The sequence below is a fragment of the Xiphophorus hellerii genome, chromosome 2 (assembly GCF_003331165.1).
Source record: "Xiphophorus hellerii strain 12219 chromosome 2, Xiphophorus_hellerii-4.1, whole genome shotgun sequence".
Classification (NCBI taxonomy): Eukaryota; Metazoa; Chordata; class Actinopteri; order Cyprinodontiformes; family Poeciliidae; genus Xiphophorus; species Xiphophorus hellerii.
Genome location: NC_045673.1, coordinates 17478348 through 17503979, shown reverse-complemented (window position 1 = coordinate 17503979; position 25632 = coordinate 17478348). Strand labels below are relative to the sequence as shown.

General features: G+C 37.7%; 3 protein-coding genes across 3 annotated transcripts in view; 1 reads left to right on the top strand and 2 right to left on the bottom strand.

The window, feature by feature from the left end:
- The window catches only part of amn1 (antagonist of mitotic exit network 1 homolog (S. cerevisiae)), a 213512-nt gene that overhangs the window by 56233 nt on the left and 131647 nt on the right, over nucleotides 1–25632 (bottom strand). The window lies entirely within an intron of this gene.
- Nucleotides 884–2362, bottom strand: LOC116734476 (ankyrin repeat and BTB/POZ domain-containing protein BTBD11-A-like). The gene has a single exon (XM_032585908.1). The coding sequence runs from the start codon at nucleotides 1947–1949 to the stop codon at nucleotides 1086–1088; it is 864 nt and encodes a 287-aa protein (XP_032441799.1). The 5' UTR covers nucleotides 1950–2362; the 3' UTR covers nucleotides 884–1085.
- Nucleotides 6133–17926, top strand: LOC116734429 (cryptochrome-1-like). The gene is made up of 11 exons (XM_032585817.1): nucleotides 6133–6855; nucleotides 10425–10533; nucleotides 11300–11442; nucleotides 11566–11750; nucleotides 12178–12266; nucleotides 13058–13198; nucleotides 13327–13638; nucleotides 14676–14827; nucleotides 15118–15320; nucleotides 16703–16831; nucleotides 17181–17926. The coding sequence occupies exons 1-11, from the start codon at nucleotides 6680–6682 to the stop codon at nucleotides 17264–17266; spliced, it is 1725 nt and encodes a 574-aa protein (XP_032441708.1). The 5' UTR covers nucleotides 6133–6679; the 3' UTR covers nucleotides 17267–17926.

Genomic DNA, 25632 nt, shown 5'->3' with positions numbered 1-25632 from the left:
ACTCAACAAATATTGCATTGATATCTAACTCCATGGCACTTGTCTCTAGATTTTGTTTTTGGTATGTGTCATAGTATGTGAGCAGTGTGTAAGTTTAACTTAAGCCATTCAAAGAAAGTTAGACAATTCTGCACTGTTCTCAGCAGCTGGAAATGGAAACAAATGTCTAACACGTCTGACATATAAAACCAGTGGAACAGTGAAGGTAAACCGTTCTCGACACAATGACAGCTTCCTCTCAGTGATTCATAAAAGCAGTCAGTCTTTCTTGCTCCCTGTCTGTCTGTCTCATCCCTCTCTCATTCACTCTGTAGCTCAGTTTTATTTACATCAGTCTGCATAATGCATGACAGCACACAAGTCCCACAAGGCTTTTCATTATGTAAACCTGTTGCAAGAGGAACATCCATCATTACACGGGCTTTGTTCGAGTAGTTTCTGATTGGTAAAGCAGGAGTAAACTCTAATGGCAATTTTACATTTCTAAGCCAAGAAGTGAACGTAGAATCTGTAAAGTGTTTTGCGGATCTGTTTGTGGTACAAATGACTACAAGAATGAAAGAGAACCGCCCCCTACTTCTTGGGAGGAAAAACCCACTTCTGCAGGGAATCACTGATGGACACCAGCAGGGAGGGGCCCTTTAACAAAAAGCTCTGAGGATGAATCACTGAACCTGAGTGTATTGGCTCTACCCTTATCAGTATGCACATTAAGAAAACAACTGCATGTAATTTAAGATTGATATCAGGCAGTTGTGTCTGCAGTGCCTGGAGAGAAAAGGAGGCAATGGTGATAAGAAAAGAATTATCCTCCTTTCCCCCCTTCACATTTCTGTCATTCATTACCTGCCTGCATATCCTTGTACTCTTAGCAGCATTGCAGCTGAATGCATTAAAATTAAACGTCATCAAGTATAGTGACGACGAAAAGGCTCAAACTTCTCCTGCACTCGGAGAAAGGACTTGTTAATTTGCGAGTTTCTCTTTATTCACTTGTTAGTCACCAAGTGAAGCTATTTAACTATAAGCTATTTTTTACAGATTGCTGAAGAGTAGAAACACCCTGTTGCACCGACTTCCAGCCCTCATAACTCACCACTCGCATTCTTCCCGCAGATCAGGTGTTGCCAGGGCTGCACCGACCCCCACACCTCTGCGTCGCCGTTGACGGCCTGCTCCAGGACCTCCACCGTGAACTTGGGGATCCCGTTGTCGCGCTCCAGCAGGGCGCTGCGCAGCACCCGCGCGTACACCTCGCGGAAGAGGCTCTCCATGCAAGCGGCCAGGTAGATGGCCGCATGCTCGTGGATCCTGACCGCGACCCTGCTGTCCACCATCCACCTGAAGAACTTCCCCACGTTGAAGATGAGCCCGCAGCGTGCCGACTTGCCTCGGCTGAACTTGTCCTCGTCCGTGCTCATGTTGTACATGGACAAGGCACTGACGGCCGCGCCGATACAGCTCATCGAGACGCTCCATGACAGGATGATCTTTATGGCACTTTGTACCTCGTATTTAGTGCATTTAGCGTAGCGCAAGCTCAGGCGCTGCGCCTCCTTGGCGACCCTGACCAGGACGCGGCTGACCAGCACCGAGAGCCTAAGCAGGACGTCCTGAGGGGGCGTCGGAAGACTCATCTCCTCGTCCTTGCACAGCGCGCTTGCAACTTCCCCGAGGCTCCATGGCACATCCTCAAGCTCGGGTAGTTTAGCGCACTGCCCGCTGCACTCCAGGATCTCGGCGTCCTCAACCAGGACCGTGTTAACAGTGTCCAGACTGTTGTGTCGACTGTGCATTGAGTCGGTTAAATGCCAGTAATTCCCCCCATGTGCCTCTGAGCAGCACAGCGACGCACTGGACGATCTGAAGGAGTCAGCGGCTCCACCATAACCAGAATCTAGCGTCAAATCCTCCAGGGTCCTCGCTGCTGACTTGCTACTCCTTGCCATAACTGCACTTCATAGCTACTGTAGAAAAAGAAGAGCTTGGGGGAGAGTGGGGGGAAATGCTCAAAAGATGGTAGTTTGGAATCGCCTTGCACGGGTTCTGCTCACTGATTCGTTGTTGCCTTTGTTTGTTTGTTTGTTTTTTTCCTTTGAGGAAAGTCCATCCAAGCCTGAAGTAGAAAGTTAGATTGCAGTATTTTACTTCAGCGCATCAACGGTGCTGTACCAACGCAGAGCCTGACACATGGAGGCGGGGCCCTGGAGAAAATGAGAATACCCCTCAACCAATAGACTCTTGGGAAGGGACAAGAAAAGAGTTCTAATTGGTTTGCTTTAAAGGATCAATAAAGGAAACGTAGCTCATGACCAAAAAAATAACGGACATGATAACTGGAGATCATTAAAGGATTTTTTTTTTTTTTTTTTTTTGCTTTTTAATAAATTGTTTTGGAAAGAAGAACTAAACTTAATAACAACAATAACAATAATAATAATAATAATAATAACACTAGTGGAGACGTAAGAACAGATCTTTTCTAAGGTAAATGCAAAACAAATGCACTGCAGCACGTAATGACTGAACCGTTGATTCAAAAGCAGCTGATTGATTATGTTCATGGTTAAGGGACAAGTTCGAAAGAGTATCAGGCTATATGGGCCCATGTCTGATCGTAACATGATTCAGTACCATTAATAATAGATTGCATGCATAATGCATCGTCGTTTCTCTGAAGGAGAACTCATCGAAAGATCCAATATTCTTTCTAGGACATGTGCTCTCTAGATGATCCTCAAGGTCTAACTTGGACTTCAGCTTCTTCATGGACACCGACTGCCTTCTTACCGCAGTGAAAGGACACAAAGTTCAGATGAGAAATCTGCAGTCATACTCGGAAAGATAAGTGTGGTAATTCAGTTTTATGTAGTGATTATGGCAAAAAAAAAAGAGAGAAGAAATGAAGGAATGAACTGCGTCAATGCAGAGAGAGTAACATCCTGAGGTCATGACATAGAAATAATGTAAACAAGCTGCAAGGACTGCTCACTGAGTAGGGTGAGTTTGCATTACAGATGCAGCAGAAAGCTTCTGCAATTGACAGCAGAGTGCTTATGTGACTGGAGCAACAGTGAACCCTGGTGTTGGGGTGATTAACAACAGTGCTTTTTTTCCCCTCCCAAACAAATTACATTCTGACAAATTTAGAAAAATATAGGAAAATTCTATAGCTATAAATAACCAGAATTGTAAAGGAAAGGACATTCAGATGTCAGAATGGTCCAGTCAAAGTAAAAACCCATATGTGAGAATCTGTCACAAAACTAGAAATCATTAATTTAAAGATGCTTCTAATCCAGTTTGACTGTTTGAGCTGTTCTACAGAAATAGGTAAAAATTTCTCCCTGGATGTGGAAAAAGGGAATACTCCAGAAGATCTGCAGCTTTAACTGTAACAAAGGTGGAAATATTAAGTGAATGCAGATACACAGCTTTCTTTTCAGACCTTCATTTGTAAGAAATTTGGGAAAAGAAAATTTACTATCTTTCCTGGAATCTGGTTTGTATTGATCTGTGTCATGAAATCAACATAAAATACATTGAAGTTTGTGGCCGTAACATAACAAACTGCAAAAACTATACATATTTTTGCAAGTAGTGCATATGTAGCTAATTCATAGCTGTAGAAAATTAGTAAAACCCTCTGCAAAATGGCTAATTAAAAAAACAAACATACAATTACTAATGTGTGCAACATCAAACATGTTTGTGTAAAAAGAGAAGGAGGAGTCTACCATACATCAGCTTTTAAACAAGAGGAGGCAAACACACCTACGTATGGTAAGATGAAATTATATCTTTGTAGCTCATTAGAAATTACCACACATAATAATATCAAAAATGTGAAAATTGTGGATTTATTTCATTATAAAGAAGTTGTCAGCTGTAACATTTTTGAGTGCTTAATAGACAAAAAGCCGAGGCGGTGATTGTAGTTACATCCTTGGTAGAATTATGAAGTGCTCCATTTAACTTAAATTAAATTAATTAAATTATTTTTTTTCCACTTTAAAAACCTTCTGAAATTAAAATGTTATAAAATTGTGACCACAAATCCAAAAGTTGATCTTTCAAGCTCAATCAGGACACTGAAATGCTTCTGGTGTGTCAGCATAAAGGGAGAGTACAAAGCTTCTTTGGTGGAAAAATTGCTAATCTAATTAAAACCCACCACTAAGCAGTTTTGGCACAAACCAGTGACCTGGTTTCCAACCATTGTGCTGCTATGGTTTGTGGCATGTTGGTCTGCTCTTCTGCCTGCTAGTTCATACCAGTTTATTATTACAAGAGTATCTTTATGCTATTGGAGATGGAAGTAGTTATCTTTAATCAAAAACTTTATTAATGAACCTTTGCTAAGCGACACATTTGTTTAAATGTTATCACACTGGCTGCCATATCTTGACACTCCACAGTCACAGAAAAAAAAATCTAAAACTAACATTCTAAATTTGACCCTAATCAGCTGTGTGGTCAGTTAGCTTAGATGTGTTTGTTTTAGAAAAAGAACACTAGCAAGCAAAGCATTCAGGGACAATCTTATTATTCTTTCAATCACACAAGTAAATATACTATTAAAACTTACAGGAAAATTAGAATTTTAGATATAAAAGTAATGAAGAGCCAAGCTGTTCAGGTAAAAAGACTTTGTTTCAAAGCATCTCACATTATTTTCTTGGTCAGATTGCCATCTAGTGTCAGTTTGTAAAGCTGCAAGTAAAAGTTAAATTTGTGCAGTTAATTTTGATCGTATTTATTAGTGAAAGAAATAAAATTTACCTGAAGAGGACCTGAAGCAATTCTCTTGACCAGAAATAGTGAAGGAACAAGAGGTCTAAAGGCATAAGACTTGTTTTTCTTGTAACATGGGTCTCCAGTTTTTTCCACTTATCACCCCTAAATTGGCCCCAATTTTCTTAATCTTGGTGATTAGTCCATACTTACATAAGAAATCAGTCTTATCCACTGATTTTGTCCACCTCAGCAATGGACTAATTTTGCATAAACATGTTTAAACATGGATTTCTTTTCCACACATATTAAATGTTCTCAAATTAATTATTTTTGTTTGTTTCAGCTCTGAAAGTAACCAAAAGTGTTTTTAAAACCTTGCCTCCGATTCTTGCTTTATTTAAATCTAATATTTATCTCCACATTTACATCTGGAGTATAAACTGGATTTGAAACACTGAAGAGCGGTGTTGTTTTATGCAGCAAACAAATTGTATCAACAAAAACGTGCATTCAGAGTAAAACGTCATGACATCCTACCCCTGAATAATTGAGGTTGAGGAAACTGGCTACATGAAAAGCACCTACATGTCTAACCTTTTCCCTCAGCAAATTATTCCCAAAGCATCACACTTCCAACTCTAAGCTTTGCATTTGGCATGAGGTTTTTCTTGTGGAATGATGCTTGGCTCATACTAAACATGTCCTCTGTTCTGGTGTTCAAATAATTACGTTCCATAATATCCCATAAATTCTGATATTTGTCTACATTCTCTCTGGAATGGCCTACTCATTTTTTATAAAGGCCTACTCTGTGCCAAAATACGATAAGTATTATTCTGGATAATAGGGGTTTGTTTATTTATTCTTTTAAATTACTTCCTGTAATAACAACAAATGCTCCCGTGTTACACGCGTTCAGTAGAATCCATGTCACAGCTGACCGTTTTATGTAATTTAACGTGACTCACATTGGTTTGAGATTATCGCTCCTACGGATGGGCGGGGATGGCCGTGACCGAACGAACGTACTGTTCCTGTTTCACCTCTGCGACCGCTATGCTAAATCAAACGCACCAATTAGAATGAACCTCGCCGTGTGGCGCGTGACCATCCGGGTACTTCTGTGTAGTCACATAACTGCAACTAAGGCCTCTGATTTGCCGCGCGTAAAGTACGTTTCTGTAAGTTATTTCAGGGTTTTACACTACAAAAAGTCGCAGCTACACAAACTATGTTGTATTTAGACTTTAAGTCTGATGATTAACAAATGCAGTTTAACGAAAAACGCCGTGTAATCGACGGCTGTGAAGCACATTACGGAAACGTGACGGAGAAAGCCTTACATAACTTCCAGTTCTGACCAATCAGGGCGCCTGGTTTCTTCCTTCTTGTGCCTGTGGGTGGAGATGTTGACACACAGAAGAGACATCTTGTAGGTAGCTGTTAACACGCGTAGTGTACATTTACAGCATTTACTGTGTTCGTATTTTAAAATAGTTGTCAAATTTACCTGCATTAATTATAGAGCTAGCAATAAACCGTAAACCTTCGGACGTTTTGAAGTTTTTTTTTGCGTTTTAGCAACGTGGGTTTGAACCATCTGAAGGTGTCGTATTTCTACACTCGCCTTTTCTTCAATTGTCGCTACTAGCTTGAAATAGTTTCATTTTTAAGTTATTTTTTTTTCGTGGGTGTTTTCACTGTGTTCCGGGGTTTATCTGCCGTCTACACATGCAGCCAGAGCTGCTCAACAAACCCAACTCGGTGGATAAAGTCATGGAGCAAGGTTAAACTGGACAAACCTGCTAAAAACTGCTGAGCAGGTTGAAAACTCTATCTTTCGTTTTTGTCTACTGACAGAACAAAACGTGAACGGACACCCTCTTTGGTTTGTTTTTGTTTTGCCACTGGGAGGACCACCCTCTTTATTTTCAACGCTGCGATGAAGAATTCAGACAGCATGGGAGTCAACACCATCCATTGGTTTAGGAAGGGACTGCGACTGCACGACAACCCGGCTCTGAGGGACTCTATCCGGGGTACTGACACTCTGCGATGCATCTACATCCTGGACCCATGGTTCGCTGGTTCCTCTAGTGTTGGCATCAATAGATGGAGGTAAGATTTTGGACAGGAGGGGTCATAAAGATATTTATCTGAACGCCTCCATGGGGACTTAGTGGACCAACTTCTGCTGGATTTAATTAGACGGTATGAATTAGATGCTACGAAATTACTTTTGCTCAGCTGAAGGCTTTCTGTGTGGGGTTTGCATGTTCTCTGAATGCATGTGTGGGTTCTCTCTGGGTACTCTGGCATCCTTCCTCCATCCAAAGAAAACAGTCCCCATGGCTGCTGGAGATAAGCACCAGCCCAGCAAGGATTAGGCAGGTATGAAAAATAGATGGACGGATGGAAAATAAATATCTTATGAAACTTTAAGTTCAACCTCCTGATTTTTTATTTAATCCAAAGTTTGAATAGAAACCATATAACTATATATATATATATATATATACAGTATGTATATATATATATAACTAAGAATAAGGAATCGTTTACAATGACTTTATCATTATAATACTGTCCAATATTAATTATTGTACTCCTAATATGAGGTAGTGATGGTCTCCTGTGTGACTGACTATTTAAAAACACTCTGAAATTTAGATGCTTATCCTACACTATTGTTCTGCGGCACTTCTCACAGAAGAAGGATCCCAACGGGTTGTGAAGCTGCTACGCTGAAATACTTACTAGCCTGGTATTCATCACAATCAATCATTTGCAATTGAGTTACATGAGAACTGTAGATAATGTGTTTTACATTTTTTATTATTATTTGATTATAAAAGTTTTTCTCCAAATCTCAGTGCTATGCACAAAATAAAATTTATTATCTGCCATTTTTAGAAATTCACATTCTTCATTCATAATCATGTTAGTTCATGGTCTCGTGGTCTTTCATATTATTGAGAAACACTACTTTCAATTTATCCAAGTGAATTTCTTTTGTAGACCCAGTTTTATTAGAAGCAGAAAATGGATTCTCCACCACCCATGCATTGGTTGCAAGTCTCTCTGGGTTGCGTCTTTTGCATTTATTGATAGAGTAGACTCATAACTGTGCAGAATCACAGTGCAAGCACGATGATGTTATCCACTGCACTGCAGTGAGTCAGCCCACTTGGAGGGGATCAACCAGAGAACAGCTTGCATCTCAAAACCAGTACAACTAAGAAGCTGATTGTTGATTCCAGCCGACTTGAAGGAAATCACCATCATCTATGTCATTAATAAACACAAGTGGAAAAATTTAAAGATTCCTAGGAATGTGAACCTACTTGCAATTTAATCATTCATTTTATTGGGGCCTGCCCATAGCAATGCATGGAGGCACCTATTATTCTACACCCAATAGAATGTCTCTTTATATCTTTATTTTTCTTCCATCACCGTTAATGCGGCTCGTACCGCTGCGTGCACCCCCACAAAAGTGGTATCAAAACGTGCGGCTCGATGCCGAGAAGGGAGCTATTATTTTTATAAGGAATTGGACTTACGATGGCGACGTAAAAAGCGAAAAACGAGCAAATTTTCCAACTGCCAAAACGCAGAGCATAACTGACACCAACTGCCGCTTTTTTAGAGTGAGAAATGAAGAGAATTTTTGAGCCCAAAATAATTTTGAAATCGCCGTCACGCCCATAAATATCGCACGATTGGTATCAAACTCGGTCCTGACACTGATACGCATGCCTGCTCCGGTAAAATGTTTTCGAAATTTCTCTAGGGCTTACGGTTTTCTGTCACGGTGCTTCAGAGCAAAGTCATGCGACAGGATTTTCTGTCGCTCTCTCAGGCTCTCTCCCATGTATTTTCATATATTTCTCAAAAATTTCAGATCTGGGCACACCATTTCTTTCTCTTATCGCTGTTAATACTGTGAGTGACGTAGAGATATGAATCGCGGGACTATCGGAGACGACAAATAGCCCTCTCATACGCTTCAAACGCTTTTCGAATATGTATTACGGTTCCCGAACGGGAAGGAGTTGTTTCCAATGCTTTTTTTAGTTCAAACTGGCTGGCTCAAACAGAGAATTGTCTCCCCCTGCATGTCTCACTCACAGCTGACAGTTGGCAGAGAGAATTATTTACCATAGCAATGGAACTCAGGAGGCTATTGGCTGCTGGTTAGGACTACAAATACGCATCACTGTAGTTCTAACTATAGTGGAAGACTCAGTTGAAACAGAGGAGGACTGAACTGGCCTTTACAACTACTTGCTGCTATGGGCTGTATTTAACTGATTTAACTCAGTCACCGTTACACATGGGATTAGTTTGGAACATTAAAATGAAGCATACTGAAAATTTCAAAATAAAAGCCTTGAATATTTTTACATCATGTAATTGCTCTTTTTGGCTTTATGTGACGTTTTTATCCAAAGCACTGATACACATGGGATTAGTTTGGCCTTTTGAAATGAAGCATAAAGAAAATTTCAAAATAAAAGCCTTGAATATTTTTACATCAACTACTTGTGTTTTGAGCATTATATAACTGATTTAACCCAATGACTATTACACATGGGATTAGTTTGGACCTTTGAAATTAAGCTTAACAAAAATTTCAAAATAAAAGCCTCAACATGCCCCTGAGGTTAGTGCACCGCCGCAGGCGGTGCAATAATATTATTCTGCATTATCTTTTTCTCCCAGGTTAGGGAACTGCCTTGCGCAGCAAGGCAGTTCATTAGCATTAGCATTTTAGCTTAAATAAGCTATTAGCTATTTATTTGACTTATTAGCCATGTTTAGTATACTGAATGGAGTAAGTCCATTATAGAGAACATCCTAGTGATGTCCCACATGCTAGTGACAGCAATGATGCTAACATTAGCATTTTTGCTAATTTTAGCTGATACACTTACTTTATCATACTGAACGGTGCAAGTACATGTTAGTCAACATTCTTGTCATTGTCCTCATATGATTGCGGCTTTTTTTAGCATTGATGCTAATTTCTAGCATCAGAACGCTGGGTCCAAACCGACGGGCACACTTTGGCAGGCCCCGGTTAAATTTCTTCAGGAATTTTCTAGTTTGTATTTACACTGTTAACCATCATATCTTTGATACATCATGTTCCGTATGAAAATTGTAGATTTTCCGCAGTTAATCTGGTGCTATGTGGCAGTAGCCACGTGCTGTTTCAGCCCAAATTATTTTTGAACTCGGATTTCATTTCAACTAATGTTATCTAACAGTGTAGACCATTCATGTCTTGGTTAAGGCTCTAGGCAAAGAGTTGCCGGTCTAATCACCATATTGCTAGTTCTTAGCCGTTCAGTTTTCATGTTAGACTCAGAAACAGTGTCAATGTGCCAATGTTTTTATGTGGTTTACTTTTTAAACTAACTTGTCAACCATCATTTTAGAGGTTCTCATTGAAGCAGTTATAGTCTCCTATAATTCAGGGGCCCTGGGCTGTTTTTCCCTAACATGATCCAGACATGATGCAGTCATAAAAATAAGTGTCTGAGTTGTGCAGCATATCCAACCTCTAAAGAGTTCATTCAGCTCAACTATGCTTGTCAGTACTGATTTTGTGATTGCATTCTGTGTATCTGTCAGCATAAAATATAAGTCATTTGGTAACGTCTGTCCTTCTGTCTTCTCAGGTTTTTGCTGCATTGTTTAGAGGATTTGGATGCAAGTCTGCGCAAACTTAACTCCCGCTTGTTTGTGATCAGAGGTCAACCCACAGATGTCTTCCCTCGTCTTTTTAGGGTATGAAAATTACTTCCAAGTTTTTGTTAATCTAGGTGAAAATGAGAATTAACTAATGTGTTTTTCCAAAAAGTAAAACCATAAGGTTAAATAAATGGTGAAATTGAATTAAGTTTAACATTTTATATACATCTAGAACTTAATGCAATATATATATAAGCTAACATAACAACTAATGAGTCAAAACTGATCAAATACAACATTAGATCAAGTTCACTCAAGGTTCAATAAAAGTATATGAAAATACAAACTTTAGCAGTGTAATTCTACAGCATTGTGGTTGTTAAAAGTGATTCAAGAAGCCATTAATTAAAACATCTAATATATCAGTACAAGGACGAATAAGATAATGGTACAATAGAGGCAGCATTACAGGGTAAATTAAGTAAACAATTATAAGAAGTCTATAAATCAGATACTTTTTTCTTGCAAAAAAAATTTAACTGATTACATTTTCCAGCAAGTCAAAAACATTTTCATTTGGATAGTTTTAAATTTTGTGCTGCCCTTCATTACTGTTTGTGATTGTGTTGATTATTCTACTTATCTGTTTTAATAAAAGACGGATTTGTGACAATGTCTAAGTTTTTTCATACCCTGTTATAAACCAAATATTGACAGAATTCTGTATTGACAATCAGATTTTGGTGTTTGTACATTCACGCCTGTTTGGACAAATTTATGATGTTAAATAAAATGACTAATTGTATTTAAACACATTCCAGTATTGTGTTTCTCAGACTTTGTGCAATAATTTGTTTCCTAGGAATGGAATATTGCACGGTTATCCTATGAATATGACTCTGAGCCATTTGGAAAGGAACGTGATGCTGCCATCCAGAAACTAGCCAGTGAGGCTGGCGTGGAGGTCACTGTCCGGATTTCACACACACTCTATAACCTGGACAAGTGAGTTAGTCTGGATTATTTGTTGGGACAATTTCCTGTGGCAATCAACCTATTTAAAACTGTTGTTTTCATACTATGTGTGCATGTAAGGGCCTCCTTAAAACACCTTTTTGTCTCTTAAAGGATTATAGAACTCAATGGTGGTCAGCCTCCACTAACATATAAGCGCTTCCAGGCTATAATTAACCAAATGGATGCTGTGGAGCTGCCTGCAGAGACAATCACATCAAAAGTAATAAAAAACTGCTCCACTCCAATTACTCATGATCATGATGACAAGTTTGGAGTTCCATCCCTTGAAGAGCTTGGTGAGCTTCTTCTTCATTTTAAGTTTGTGAAATGTGTTTATAGGCTCCGCCACCTATTTGTTTCGACCTGGAATGATGATAAATGTATTTTCCGATTCGTTTGTTAAGCTACACTATTTTTAGAGGAAAAAAGACAACTTCATTTTTCATGCCTAATATATAAATTCTGCTGCAGAATTTTAATTTTGACACATTTCTTGATTATTAATGAAATTGTCAAGCTTTTTAGCAAACCTCCTTCTTTGCTTTAAACCACAACTGTTAATACTTGTTTCATTATAGTATTAGTTTTTCTATTTTCAAGATCAATGAATACTATTGGTCGGTTTACCTAAAATAACCCAGAATGTTGCAACTAGGTATACAAATCTAATTGATCCATCTTGTTTCTGAAAGCCATGAACTAACAACACTTTTCCTCTGGTAGGTTTTGAGACAGAGGGCCTCAGCACTGCAGTCTGGCCAGGCGGAGAAACAGAAGCCCTCATGAGATTAGAACGACATCTGGAGAGGAAGGTAAAAATTTACCTTTTTAAAGTACTGACCCGATGAAATACATGTAATCATTGAATATATGGGAAAATATATTATTTCACAATCTAATTTTTGAATAGTCAATTAATTCATGGTTTTAATTTAGTTTTTTGCTGTAAACATGTTGATATGAAGAGATCATTTTAGTACTACTTTCAATATATGGATTCTGTTCAGAGAGGACAGCAGAAGGTTAGGGGCTGTGTTTTTAATATGCCGGTTCTTCATTACTGTAATGATGTGTAGTTACATAAAATTAACAGCCTTTTTTAGTTTTTTTTACAGTATACAAATGACCCCTGTTCTAAAACTTAACAAATTATAACTGTCAATTATTATCAATCATGATGGGTGTGCATAAAGAATAAAACACAATCAGCAATATTAAAAAAATTATTGCTGATTGTGAAACTTACTTTTTCACCACATATAACTTGAAGTTCAAATTCAGATTTTTGAACAATTTTAAAGCAGCAAAGAATATCAGAAATGTAGAATGAGAAGAGGAATTTCTCAGATGAATAACAACTGCAAAAGCATATGGATGCTGGCAGAAGTGAATTTACAGTTGTAACAGATTACTGCTTTTACTGACTGAAAGGTCTTCTTTCAGAGCATTTTTATTTCTAATTAAGCCTCCAGTTTTGACTGGCATCAATTAATAAGCATCTCATTTCTTATGCCTGTAATCTATTCTCGTCAATTCTGTTCCTTTTGCAGTCAGCTATAAAAATGTTGCTAAAAGTGATAATATTTTCTAAATGTTTTTGCAGGCGTGGGTGGCAAACTTTGAGCGTCCTCGAATGAACTCCAACTCCCTGTTAGCCGCTCCTACAGGCCTCAGCCCGTATCTGCGCTTTGGATGTCTCTCTTGTCGGCTCTTCTACTTCAAACTCACAGATCTTTACAAAAAGGTAGAAATGATCCTGACAGATGAAAAACATTTCTTTGCAATATACAGTACGTTAGCTAAACGTATATTCTGTAATAACTGAAAATGTGTCATTATAACAAATATAAGGCTTGTTTCTTAATTTCTCAGGTGAAGAAGAACAGCACACCGCCTCTGTCCCTTTATGGCCAGCTCTTATGGAGGGAATTCTTCTACACAACGGCCACCAACAACCCCTGCTTTGACAAGATGGAGGGAAACCCCGTGTGTCTTCAAATACCCTGGGACCGAAACCCGGAAGCACTGGCCAAGTGGGCAGAGGGACAAACAGGTTATCCATGGATCGACGCTATAATGACCCAGCTGAGACAGGAGGGCTGGATCCATCATTTGGCCCGGCACGCTGTGGCCTGTTTCCTCACAAGGGGAGACCTCTGGATCAGCTGGGAAGAAGGCATGAAAGTAAGAATAATGAGGAGAAGCAAAAATCCACTTCCTGCCTGAAATTTACATGTTGTCATCGTGGGTATAAATGCCATTTTATGATGCAGGTGATCCATTCGTTTTCAAGGGTGAAATTGAAGTGTATAGCACTTGTAGGTCAAACCAATAATTGGATGAGAAAGTTTGAAGTTGTTGTGGATTTAGTCTAATTTAGTCATATTTTAAAAATTATTATAAAAGCTCAAACAAGCAGACAGTCCTGCCCAAAGATTTTTATTCAAATGAGGAAATATTTCCTCAAAAATGAAGAAATATGTTTAAGCTGGTTGGTTTCTGGCACCAATACAACATCAGAGCATTACCCACAAAGGTTTTGTATTGTTAAGTTCAAGGCTTTCCAGAAGCTTAATGTTATACTGCTTAGTCCTTTGATGTAGATTTGGGATCATTTTTCCTGCTTTAATGTTTTATTTTGTGTCTAATCTTCATTCATTAGCAGCAGCTTTCAAATGAAGACTCCTCCTTTGTTGTTTTCAGATTTTGTACAAAAATCACAGGCAACAAATCAGCCTCACACATGATGCTGGTACTTATGATTTTGGCACTTGGCATATTGTTCTTTGGCTTAAAGTCTCACTTGACTTTGCTAAACATATATTTTTTTTCATTATGGCTAAAAAGCTCTATCTTTGTCTTGTTTAACACCAAAACCTTGCTGCAGCAGGCATTGGCCTCTCTGTTTGCAGCAACATTCAGTTTAGGTTTAATGTGTTTTTGGACCATACACTTACTTTTGGTCAGCATCCTCTCAGTCCATGGGAACATGGAACTTCCTCCCCTGTAGACAGTGGCACTGATGTTGCAGTAGTTTCTCGCTGTTTGCTGCAATCCATTTATATGGCTCAGATGAAAGATGAACGTAATTAATTAAGATAATTAAGATGAATTAAGTGAATGTAAACTTTTGACCCTATGTGTCACAATTAACTTCTCGGTTGAGTCATCTAAAACATTGGAATAAATGGAAGTAGTAAAGTATTGTTGTTTGTTCGCAGGTCTTTGAGGAGTTGTTACTCGATGCAGACTGGAGTGTAAACGCCGGCAGCTGGATGTGGCTTTCTTGCAGTTCATTTTTCCAGCAGTTTTTCCACTGCTACTGTCCCGTGGGATTTGGTCGACGCACTGACCCCAGTGGCGACTACATACGGTCAGTCACTGCTTTCACGTGAATATAAAAAATGTTGTCTTTCTTAAGGTTAGGATGTTTGTTTTGTGCTTCTCACAGAGATTAAACTGGGAAACCAAAATCTCATGGTTAACTTGTGCTTTTCTAAACCCTCACATGGGGGGAAGGAATGTCAGATGGTTTCACAAAATTGCAAAAATAGCAAGTGCATCTTGTATCTTCACTGTGCCTATGAAAAAGTTCCTTAATACAGTGAAAACAAAGGGTGCTTTGTCCCTGTGTTTTATTTTATGCATCTTTCTTTTTTTCAGTCGTTACTTGCCTGTGTTGAGGGGTTTTCCTGCAAAATACATCTATGATCCTTGGAATGCCCCGGAGGATGTGCAAAAGGCAGCGAAGTGTATCATAGGAACCAACTACCCCAGACCCATGGTGAACCACGCCGAGGCCAGCCGCGTCAACATCGAGAGGATGAAGCAGATTTACCAGCAGCTCTCCTGCTACAAAGGACTGGGTAAAAGACTAGAGCTGGATGATTGTTAAATCTTCAAGCACACTGTAGATTAATATTAGATGCAATGAATGTCAGGTGCCTTCAATTTTTTTAGTTTTAACAAAGTTGAAGGCAGCTGTAAGAACAACTTATCTTTAGAAAAAAGAATGAGACAGATCTTCAATTTATTCCTACAGGCGATGGCCATCACAGCCATCGACCGTAATGAGTTGTCCTGCTTTGACACAAGCAGTTAGTCTCTTAGACACTAAGTCACATCGTCACATAACCTATTAGATCTTGTTTCTTTCCTCTGACCCAAACTCTAACGCAGTAGAACAGGTCCAAAAATGTTCAGTCCCACCCATGCTTACAGTGACAACCTCATCTGTTTTACTACTTTAAGGTATAGCTGAATTCTTCTTCTCAATGCATTAACATTCTTCACAGTACAATCTGCTGCTGTGTTCTCCTCTCTTACGAAAGTTATGTTTTCATACAGATTAAACAAACAAAATATTTATGTGGAGGAAAATAAGTAAGTTTATAAGTACAGCCCATTTCAAAATATAACCACTATTTACTTTTTGTCACATTACTACTTACCCACTTAACTCACTTCATCAGGAAAGCCAAGTTGCCATTACTTAGCATTTAATTGTAACCACTGAGACCATTTAGACATTAATTCCATTTATATTTGATTTCAGTGTGCTTAGACTCTTGATGTTGATGTTCTTGGGCAGAAATCTGTTTTCCCAGATAGCTGCCACACCCTTGCCGAAGGCACAGAGGGTCAGTGTCAGGGGACATCGTCTGTGTAAATGCAAAGTAACAATCTATGTAAATAAAATGGTTGCAGGAAATTACGGTATGTTAAAAACCGTTAAGAAATGCAACTTTAGTTTTCCTCCATCAGTAGTGTTTCGAATGATTGTTTTTTGGTCTCATATGAGTGAAGCAGCTTCATAAACGTGTTTGCTGTGTCACCAGTGTGGCTTGTGGAAAACCTGTATTGAAAATTATGTATCCTTTTGTCTCGCACCTTAGTTGTGGTCGATGTTGTGTTACTCTCACTCATACAACTGCAGTAAAGTACATTTGATTTTCTGGTTGTACTGTGACAAATGTGAAATAGTTCAAGGGCCATGAATACTTTTGCAAGGCAAACTATCATTATTCTGAAGGGCAATTTGTTTTACGGCTGGTAGTAAAGCATGAAACACATAAGCACACGTTGTTCACTTTACCAGTGTTTTTATACTTAATATGAGTAATTGCTGACGTCTCTGTGCATGTCAGATGGCAGCTTGGTCGAATAATTTAATCCCATGTAGGAGCATTTCTAAATTTTAATTTAAAGCTACATGATGAATAAGCATGAAATACTGTTTATGTTTCAGGGCTACTTGCAACTGTTCCAGCAAATCCTAACAATGGTGCAAATGGCAGCAACGTCGGAGGAGCCAATGCTTACTCTGCTGTAAGGTCCTTTGAAAGCCCCCTGTTGCAGGAGGGAACATCTCAAACAGGTACGGCAACTTTAAGAATATAATTAAGTTGTGCATTATTCTCAGTACGCTGTGATTTTTGCAGAAGAATCATCATATTATTCAAGACTAAAACTGATTCTCATGAGACTAGAGCGTGATACCCAGCATTTGGAATGTGGCCTTGCAGAGCTGCTCTAAGTTGTTTACAAGTGTTAGACGAATATAATGAGTTATTATGGAGCATCTCTAATACTCTGTGAGGAGAAAAGTGTAATATATCTTCAGCACTATAATAGGCTGTCAGCATTTTTTGTCACACATTCAATGAAAGCTGCTTGCTAATGTGTCTGAAATCTTGTCGATGTCTCTCCTGTGTCATATTTGATAGTTGGAAGGAGACAGTCCTCGCAGAAACGCCGTCATGAAGAGACGGAACCTGAATGCAGCTTCAAATCCTGGAAGCACAGCAAATAGCTTGGGATATTAATAATGGATATTAATAATCCCTCACATGGTTTCTGTTCCATGTTCTCCGGTAGCAACAATTAACTCCTGCCGAATGGAGATGAGACCGTTAATCTGCTGGTACCATTCAGTATTTCTTTTATGCAGGAAGTTTTAAACATCAAGTGAATTGTGAGTTGCTTCCATTTTAGATAATTCTTGTTGACATGTGTTAGTTACAGGATGGGAGCTGTTTTACCTCTCAGGTACAAAGTCATAAAACTGTAATATATCAGACCAAACCATGCAAAAATGACACAGCCTGTTGTCTTCCACTGCAGTGTGTAACTGCAAGAATGATGAACCTGCCAAACAATAATATTTCTTCACATCATTTAGCATTTTGATGGAAGAGTAAAGCATCCTCTTAAACTCGTACACATAAATAAAACGCCTGTTGTTTCAGCACAACAATGAACAATTTGGAGTTTTCATTCCACAAAAGTTGAGATTTATTTTCTGAGCTAAGAGTCTTATGTACAGTAGAAGCCAGTCAATATTAATCATTTTGTAAATATTTGGAACTGATTTTATGTTTTTGTATATTTTGCTGTGGTCTCAAAAAAGTCTGTGAACAAAGGTACTGAAATGTAAAGATTATAAATTAAATATATATTCTTTTGTCACCTCGGTGATCGTAAATGTGTTTTGTATAAATAATGACAATTTTCTGAATGTTTTGACATGACAATAAAAGACAAAAAATGATAAAGTTTTGCCTTTGATAAAGCTTCCATTTTTCTGTTCACCAAAGGAAATGCAGTAATCTGATATTTAAATGCAATGGTTCTTGGTGGCATTTTAGAATTGAAATGACTCCATAAAACAGCAAGTCAGGCCTTTCAGCGAAATGAAATGCAGCTGAAGTCATTGAAATACGTCTGCATTTCCTGCAGCGACTGGTCAGATTGGAGCTCCATTGAAGAGTATGCAATTCCCCTTGAAGTATACCCAAAAAGTATACACTAAAGAATAATTTTAAACAAATTATTTAACTTTCCAAAAACCTAGTTTCATTTTCATTAACTCATTTTATAATGCAAGAATTAATCACATGAAAATGTAGAAATTTTTTCATATATAATTTTAAGTTTTTCACTTTTTGTTTTTATAAGGTTTCCTTTTTCAAGAAAATATCACGAGAATTAACACATCTAAAAGTTGCAGGACTCTGGCTCTTGAATAACACCGCTGGAGAATATAGGGACCTAAAAATACTGTACCAATCTTATAAATAACGCCCAATCTTTAGTCCATTCTGTACTGAACACAATGCCAACAAACCAACTGACATGTTTGAGTAGTAAAGATGCAACGACATAATTGGCATTCATGGTAACGATGTGTAGAAATCCTTGCGAGACTTTTTCTGCAGTATATGGAAGCCCGTTTCCGCCACTCTGTTAAAAAAAAATTATAGTATAGTATTATAATACTATCTCATTATAATGAGATACTATCTCATTATAATGAGTTTTGAACAGGAACTTTTTACTTATTTACCGTATCATACGACATATGCTTAAAGGCATACATATCCTGTAAAAAACAGAAAGACTTTAAACTCTAAAATAACTCTATCTCATTAGAATGAGATACTATCTCATTATAATAAGATAATTTATTTTATTTTTTTTTTTTAACAGAGTGGCGGAAACGGGCTTCCATAGTTTTGCCAACCGCCAAAAAAAAAATCGAAGAAGAAGAAGAAGAAGCAGTTGTAGAGGATGAAGACGGAGGGCACGTGGTCTGTTTTGTTTAACGTGTGAATGTTTAAAAAAATTTTCGGTCCAGCTTAAACAAGTTCATGAACAAGTGGTTAAGTGCTGCGGAAGAAACATTCACAGAGTTTAGCGAAATAACCGTCGAGTCGGAGGAAGAGATGGACGATCAGCGCAGACTGCTGGCTTTTTCCCGGACTCCCCAGATAATCTTACACCGAATAGGTAGGAAACACCAACGTTTGGTGTTCCGTCTCGGAGGTCTTGTGCGCAATTCTGTTCCCCTGCGAAAATCTGTTCCCCCTGTGTCGGGAGCGCGCATTACAGCCGGAGAGGCACGGCGCTTCTGATCGATTTCTCGGTAAAAACAACTCAGTTAATCATGCCAAGCTTGTAACATTTAGTTTAATCGGCAGCTCTTGTTTACAAAATTGTAAAAACAATTAAATAAACGAGGTCTTTTTACGCTGTTTTGTGTTATTTTAAACGCCAAGAGAATCGGTCTTTTTCCAACTTTCGTCACTTCCGCCTGACAGAAATAACTCTAGATCACCTAGAAAGTGTGCATTCGACAGTTTTCATGTGGTTTTTGTCTATGTGATAAGTATGATATAAATTGTTTTTAGAGTTTAAAAACATTTATTACCACTAAAGTGATTGTTGATTGTTGATTCCCAGAATGGTTCCCCCTTCATAACTTTGTCAAATAAAGAGGAAATGCTACCGAACTTACATGATTTATTATTGATGATAAGAGGAATAAACAGAGTTAAAGACTTGCTGGTAAATTAATTTGTTCCCATTTTATGGAGGGGGAACAGATTATTTTAGGTTACTAAAATATATGGTTCCCCCCTCATAACTTTGGCAAATAATGATCAAATGTTACCAAATTCACAGGATTTATTGTTGATGATAAGAGGAATAAACAGAGTTAAAGACTTGTTGGTAAATTAATTTGTTCCCATTTTATGGAGGAGGAATGGTTTATTTCAGGCAGCTGAAATATTCATTCTCTACTCTCCTCCCCCCATAACGTTTGGGAATAAAGGGCAACTGTTGCCAAATTCTCAAAAATTATGTGTGATAGCCTGTAGTATACTAGAAATTTCCTTAATACAGTAATCTGTCATATTTTACATTAGAACGGGATTTACCAGAAAGTCTACACTCTCGTCTTTTCAGGAAGTCTTAATTTTTGTGCCATGCTTTCAGCCATCCTCTTATATCAGCAATGAAAAATTATAAATACACACTACGTGTTGGAAAACTGTGTTTTGGTGACTGACTTTTATCTCTGTCAGGCGGAAGTGACGAAAGTTGGAAAAAGACCGATTCTCTTGGCGTTTAAAATAACACAAAACAGCGTAAAAAGACCTCGTTTATTTAATTATTTTTACAATTTTGTAAACAAGAGCTGCCGATTAAATTAAATGTTACAAACTTGACATGATTAACTGAGTTGTTTTTACCGAGAAATCGATCAGAAGCGCCGTGAAAATGGTCAGATCCGCCTCTCTGGCTGTAATGCGCGCTCCCGACACAGGGGGAACAGATTTTCGCAGGGGAACAGAATTGCGCACAAGACCTGCAACGATTGTGGCCAGACATTTCTTCTAACTTTCGGAATCTAGAAATGTTGCTTTGACATTTTGGGTCCTGGTTAAAGTTTTAAAATAATATAATGGGTTCTCTACTCTTAAGTTATATCAGTTTCATCTAGCTACGGCGAATCGTCACATGACCAGGCATCTTTACGTTTTGCCTGTACAAGAGCAAGTCAACGGACCTTACCAGAGGAGCCGCTTTTCTTTGGCTGATGCCCATTCTACGTGGTCACGTGCGTGGCCGTTTCACAAACACACTTAGCTTCCCGTTAGCTAAGTATAGCATAATGGCAGAACTGATACAACTTCTACACCTTGAAGTCTGTCTGCTACACAGTCTTACGTTAGCTAAACAGATCAATATGCAATGTGTGCTGTATCTGACATACACTAAAGATTTTATTTTAGCAGAAAAGGCTTTGGACTAAACTGTTACTCGTGTTAGCCAAGCTAGCACCAAGTACAGCTAGCCAATTAACCATCGCTGTGTTCAGGGAAGCGCTGATTAATAATCGAGAAATAAATATCAAGCCTGGAAACTTGATATCGTAACGGACTGAATGTTATGTTTTTAACGTAATCTTTGCTCGTCTTAAGGGGCGCAGGCGGTTGCCACGGTAACAGGTGTGCTTAAATGACAAAGAGAGAGAGAGAGAGAGTAAAAAGGTAGGAGTGGTTTTGAGTTGATCACCTGTTCGGGTTATTTTACCTTTGTTTACCTTTGCTGTGGCGCATTACAGCCGCTGTAGTTTCTAAACGTTGGACTAATTACCTCGTTTGTTTGTGAGTATACATCATTCACAACAAACATCAAATAGAACAAATATATTTAATAAAATTTTAACAAACAAATGGCTTCTACCGCGATAATTATGTGAAATTAAGTTAATTATATCCCAACTTCAGAAGATTTGCCTTTACCTTTACAGAGCTCTTTGGTTCCTCCTATCAGTCTGTAGCTTCTCATATTGACGTCATCAAACCAAATTTCAGATCTACCATAACTGACTGACACCTGCTGGCCTCAGGTTTGCAACCAGCTTGTGACTGAGAAACCAGTAACCTCCTCCCAGATGGTGACATGAATTTGTTAATTCCTCTGTCCATTGTAGTAGCTGATATATTGTGAAAATCCGGTAGAAATGATGCACTAATCCAGTCAGGCTTTGCTTGTGAGACTTGCAGTCACGTGGGTCGGTTGTGGGCGGAGCTTGGTAAGGTCCACAAAATACTTTAATAATCAACTATAAGTAAAATATCTTGTACATATGTTCTTTAAAAGGTCTTCAGTACCTTTAAAAGGTATGTATCTATTTATTCATACAATCTAATCTATTGTATGTATAAATATATTAGATTAGTGTAAATTAGTTTATGTAGTTTCCCACTGGCAACAATAAATCCTGAATATAAAACTGACATTTAACTAACATAACCAACATAAAATGTAATAATTCCTAAATAACAGAAATAATTATAACTTGCACTTAATTAAAAATTTCCAATTACAAATTTGGGATTAAATTAAAGTCTTCTCTCATTTACTTCAATAAATAAAGTTAACAATTCCTCTTTTTTCTGTTTTCTTCTCTAGATTGCCAACGACATAACGTTTATAAGAAGCTATGTGACCTGAAGAGGAGCTCCACTCTGGACCAGGAGGAGTTAGAACCTCTGCAGGGGAAACAAGAACAGGAAGAGCCAGATGATCAACAGAGAAAAGAAGAGCAGGAGGATCTAAGACATCAGCAGATAAAAGTGGAAGAGAAAGAAGTTTACTGCAGTCAGAGAGAAGAACAGGTTGCATCAAAACAGGAGACTGATACCTTCATGGGGTCTACTGTTTATGTGCAAACACAAGACTCTGAATCAGAACCAAACGGGAACCAAGTCAACTTCCAGGAAGCTCCTGCAGCTGAGAAGAAAAATCAGGAAAGAAGCAAACCTTTCTCATGTGTCATCTGTGAAAAACGTTTCACTGCCAAATATGCCCTCAATGATCATATTATAATTCACACCGGTGAAAAGGCGTTTCCATCTGTGAACTGTGGAAAAAGTTTTAGTCAAAAGCATCATTTAACTCGGCACATGATGATTCACACTGGTGAAAAGCCGTTTTCATGTGGGAACTGTGGAAAAAGTTTTAGTCAAAAGCATCATTTAACTCGGCACATGATGATTCACACTGGTGAAAAGCCGTTTTCATGTGTGAACTGTGGACAAAGTTTTAATCAAAAGCATCATTTAACTCAGCACATGATGATTCACACTGGTGAAAAGCCGTTTCCATGTGGGGACTGTGGAAAAAGTTTTAGTCATAAACAGAATTTGACTCAGCACATGATGATTCACACTGGTGAAAAGCCGTTTTCATGTGGGGACTGTGGAAAAAGTTTTAGTCATAAACAGGATTTAACTCAGCACATGATGATTCACACTGGTGAAAAGCCGTTTTCATGTGGGAACTGTGGACAAAGTTTTAGTCGAAAACAGAATTTAACTCAGCACAGGATGATTCACACTGGTGAAAAGCTGTTTTCATGTGGGAACTGTGGACAAAGTTTTAGTCGAAAACAGAATTTAACTCAGCACATGATGATTCACACAGGTGAAAAGCCGTTTTCATGTGGGAACTGTGGACAAAGTACAGGATTTACTGAGCACATGATGATTCACACTGGTGAAAAGCCGTTTTCATGTGGGAACTGTGGACAAAGTTTTAGTCGAAAGCTGAATTTAACTCAGCACATGATGATTCACACAGGTGAAAAGCAGTAGAACTATTTTCCATATTTGTCCTATGTTGAGGTTCATTATAAAAGTCATTTAGATGAAAACTGGAGGGCTTTCTTGTTTATAAAGTGGGAAAATGGTTTATGTTTCTAATTTGTTAAATGTGATAATTTGGATCTTGACATTTGGATACTTAGAGATGTACAATATGAATTTGAAGTATTGATTTGTATTATTCTGTATGGAAAGAATGAGTGGGGTGAATTACGTTTACTTTAATACATTTTTAATCCAAAATAAAATGTGCTGTTGTGCACTCTTTGTAGATTTTCATTACGGTAATTGTTTTGCACTTTGACATTTACTGTATTAAAAAAAATCTTTGATAGGTTTGTCTTTAAAGCAAAACTAGACTGAAACTGATGCTGTTATTTGTTTCAAATTATATTGATCAGTCTATATAATAAATATTAATATTATGTTGGCTTACGCTGGCGTGTTGGTCAACACGACTTAACCCCTTAAATACGGGTGGCTTAGGTTTTAGTTAAAAAAAAATAATCTAATGTTAGCTTAAATTGTTTGGTTACCATGTTGCGGTATGTTAGCATAACATTAACTCAATCCATTGAGTAAGTTTAGCTTAGCTTTCTTGTCCCAATTAAACAAAAGCTAATGTTACCTTAAATGCTACATCATGTTGGGTAACAGTAAATGAACCTGTTAAGGTTTGCAGCTATTACCGCTGTGGGGCGGAGAGCGTTCTCTGTCTGCATCACTTGTGGCACAGCAGCTGCACTGCTGCTGAGAGGATGGCTCTGCAGAAAAAAATACCAATCTTTGCTTTCATCAACCTATAAAACACTGTATAATTTCTCTTAAGTCCAGTCACATTTCTAAATTCAATTCAGTTGATTTGTATAACACTAATTTACAATAGGTAATCTCAAGACAATTTACCAAAAAAAAAAAGTCATTTCTATTCTACTTATTATATAGTGCAGCAATTTAAATGTATAATACAAGTCACAAAAAAAAAGTTAAGGTATCCGTGTTAAAAATGCAGATTGCATCACGTCATTGACTCGTCATTGACTTGACTTGTTTATATGCTTCTCCCTCTTCAAATGACTTTTACTCTGTAATGATTGATTTTATCCATATTTTCAGGGGAAGCTGTGGAACCAACATGTACTGTAGGTACAGCCTCTCGTCAAACTTCAATATGACAGGTTATTTTTAGCTGTCTACAAGCTTTTCAGATACATTAAGATACCTTTGTCCATTACAGGAAATGTAATACCATCTGTAAACTATTTTCATGCATTTATTATTCTTGATTGTACAAAGAATGTGTGATTATTGTCTTCAATAATTTGGTGTCTCCCATCTTAATTGTATAATTTTTCTCATTTCTGATGCTGTCTCCTTTTAAAGATTCTTTTATAGATATATGTTTAAAGTCTTAGAACGTAACAAGAACAATTGCATTTTCTATAAAAATGGAAGTGTCTTAACAAGTAGCTTCTTAACTGTATGTTAAAAGGGCACATGTTGCATTCATTGAATGCTCTTGCTGAGATTTGCAGAAATATGAGTTCAATTGGAGAACAGTTACTGAAATGTAATGAGTAGAATCAGCAGGAAAAATGAAATAGTCTGCGAGTTTGGTGACAGAAAAAAAACTGTCATTTAAGCTGAATAATTGGAGTATTATTGAATAACAAAAATCTACAACTGTGTTGTAATTAATATTTTGTCTGGTAAAAATGTTTATTCATAAACAAAGAGAGCTAAGATAATCCCCAGTTTTTAATTTTTTTTAAAATCTGAATTCCAATGGTATTGGGAATCTCTGAAATATATTGAAACATGGATACCTGACTGAAATATTAATGGAATTGCTCATTGATGCATGTTAACACCAAAATAATTGTCCACTTGTAGTTTTATTTAATATATTTTATGTCACTTATGCTTTTGTGTTCCCATTTCTAAGTTAGTCTCTGCGAAGCCGCCTGTAGATTTGCACTATTGTAAATTGCCATACTTTTTTTTTTTTGCATGCATGCATTGTTTAAAAAAAGAAAAAGAAGTCTCAAAAATTAAATAGAATTGAAGTTAAATTGGATTTAGTTGATTTTATTTAGGAATAATTCGAAAAGTAAAATTCATCAGATTATCTGTGTTGATTATTTAAAATGAACGGTTATTTATTAATAGTATGAAATCCTTGAGTGACGCAGTAGCATGATCTCACACTGAAAACTAGAAA

Excerpts from the sequence above, each read along its gene's own strand:
- LOC116734476 (XM_032585908.1), bottom strand. The coding sequence starts at position 1,949 with ATGGCAAGGAGTAGCAAGTCAGCAGCGAGGACCCTGGAGGATTTGACG.
- LOC116734429 (XM_032585817.1), top strand. The coding sequence starts at position 6,680 with ATGAAGAATTCAGACAGCATGGGAGTCAACACCATCCATTGGTTTAGG. Across the intron at positions 10,534-11,299 it reads TCTTCCCTCGTCTTTTTAGG|GAATGGAATATTGCACGGTT; the intron begins GTATGAAAATTA and ends TTTGTTTCCTAG. Across the intron at positions 16,832-17,180 it reads GGAGGGAACATCTCAAACAG|TTGGAAGGAGACAGTCCTCG; the intron begins GTACGGCAACTT and ends CATATTTGATAG.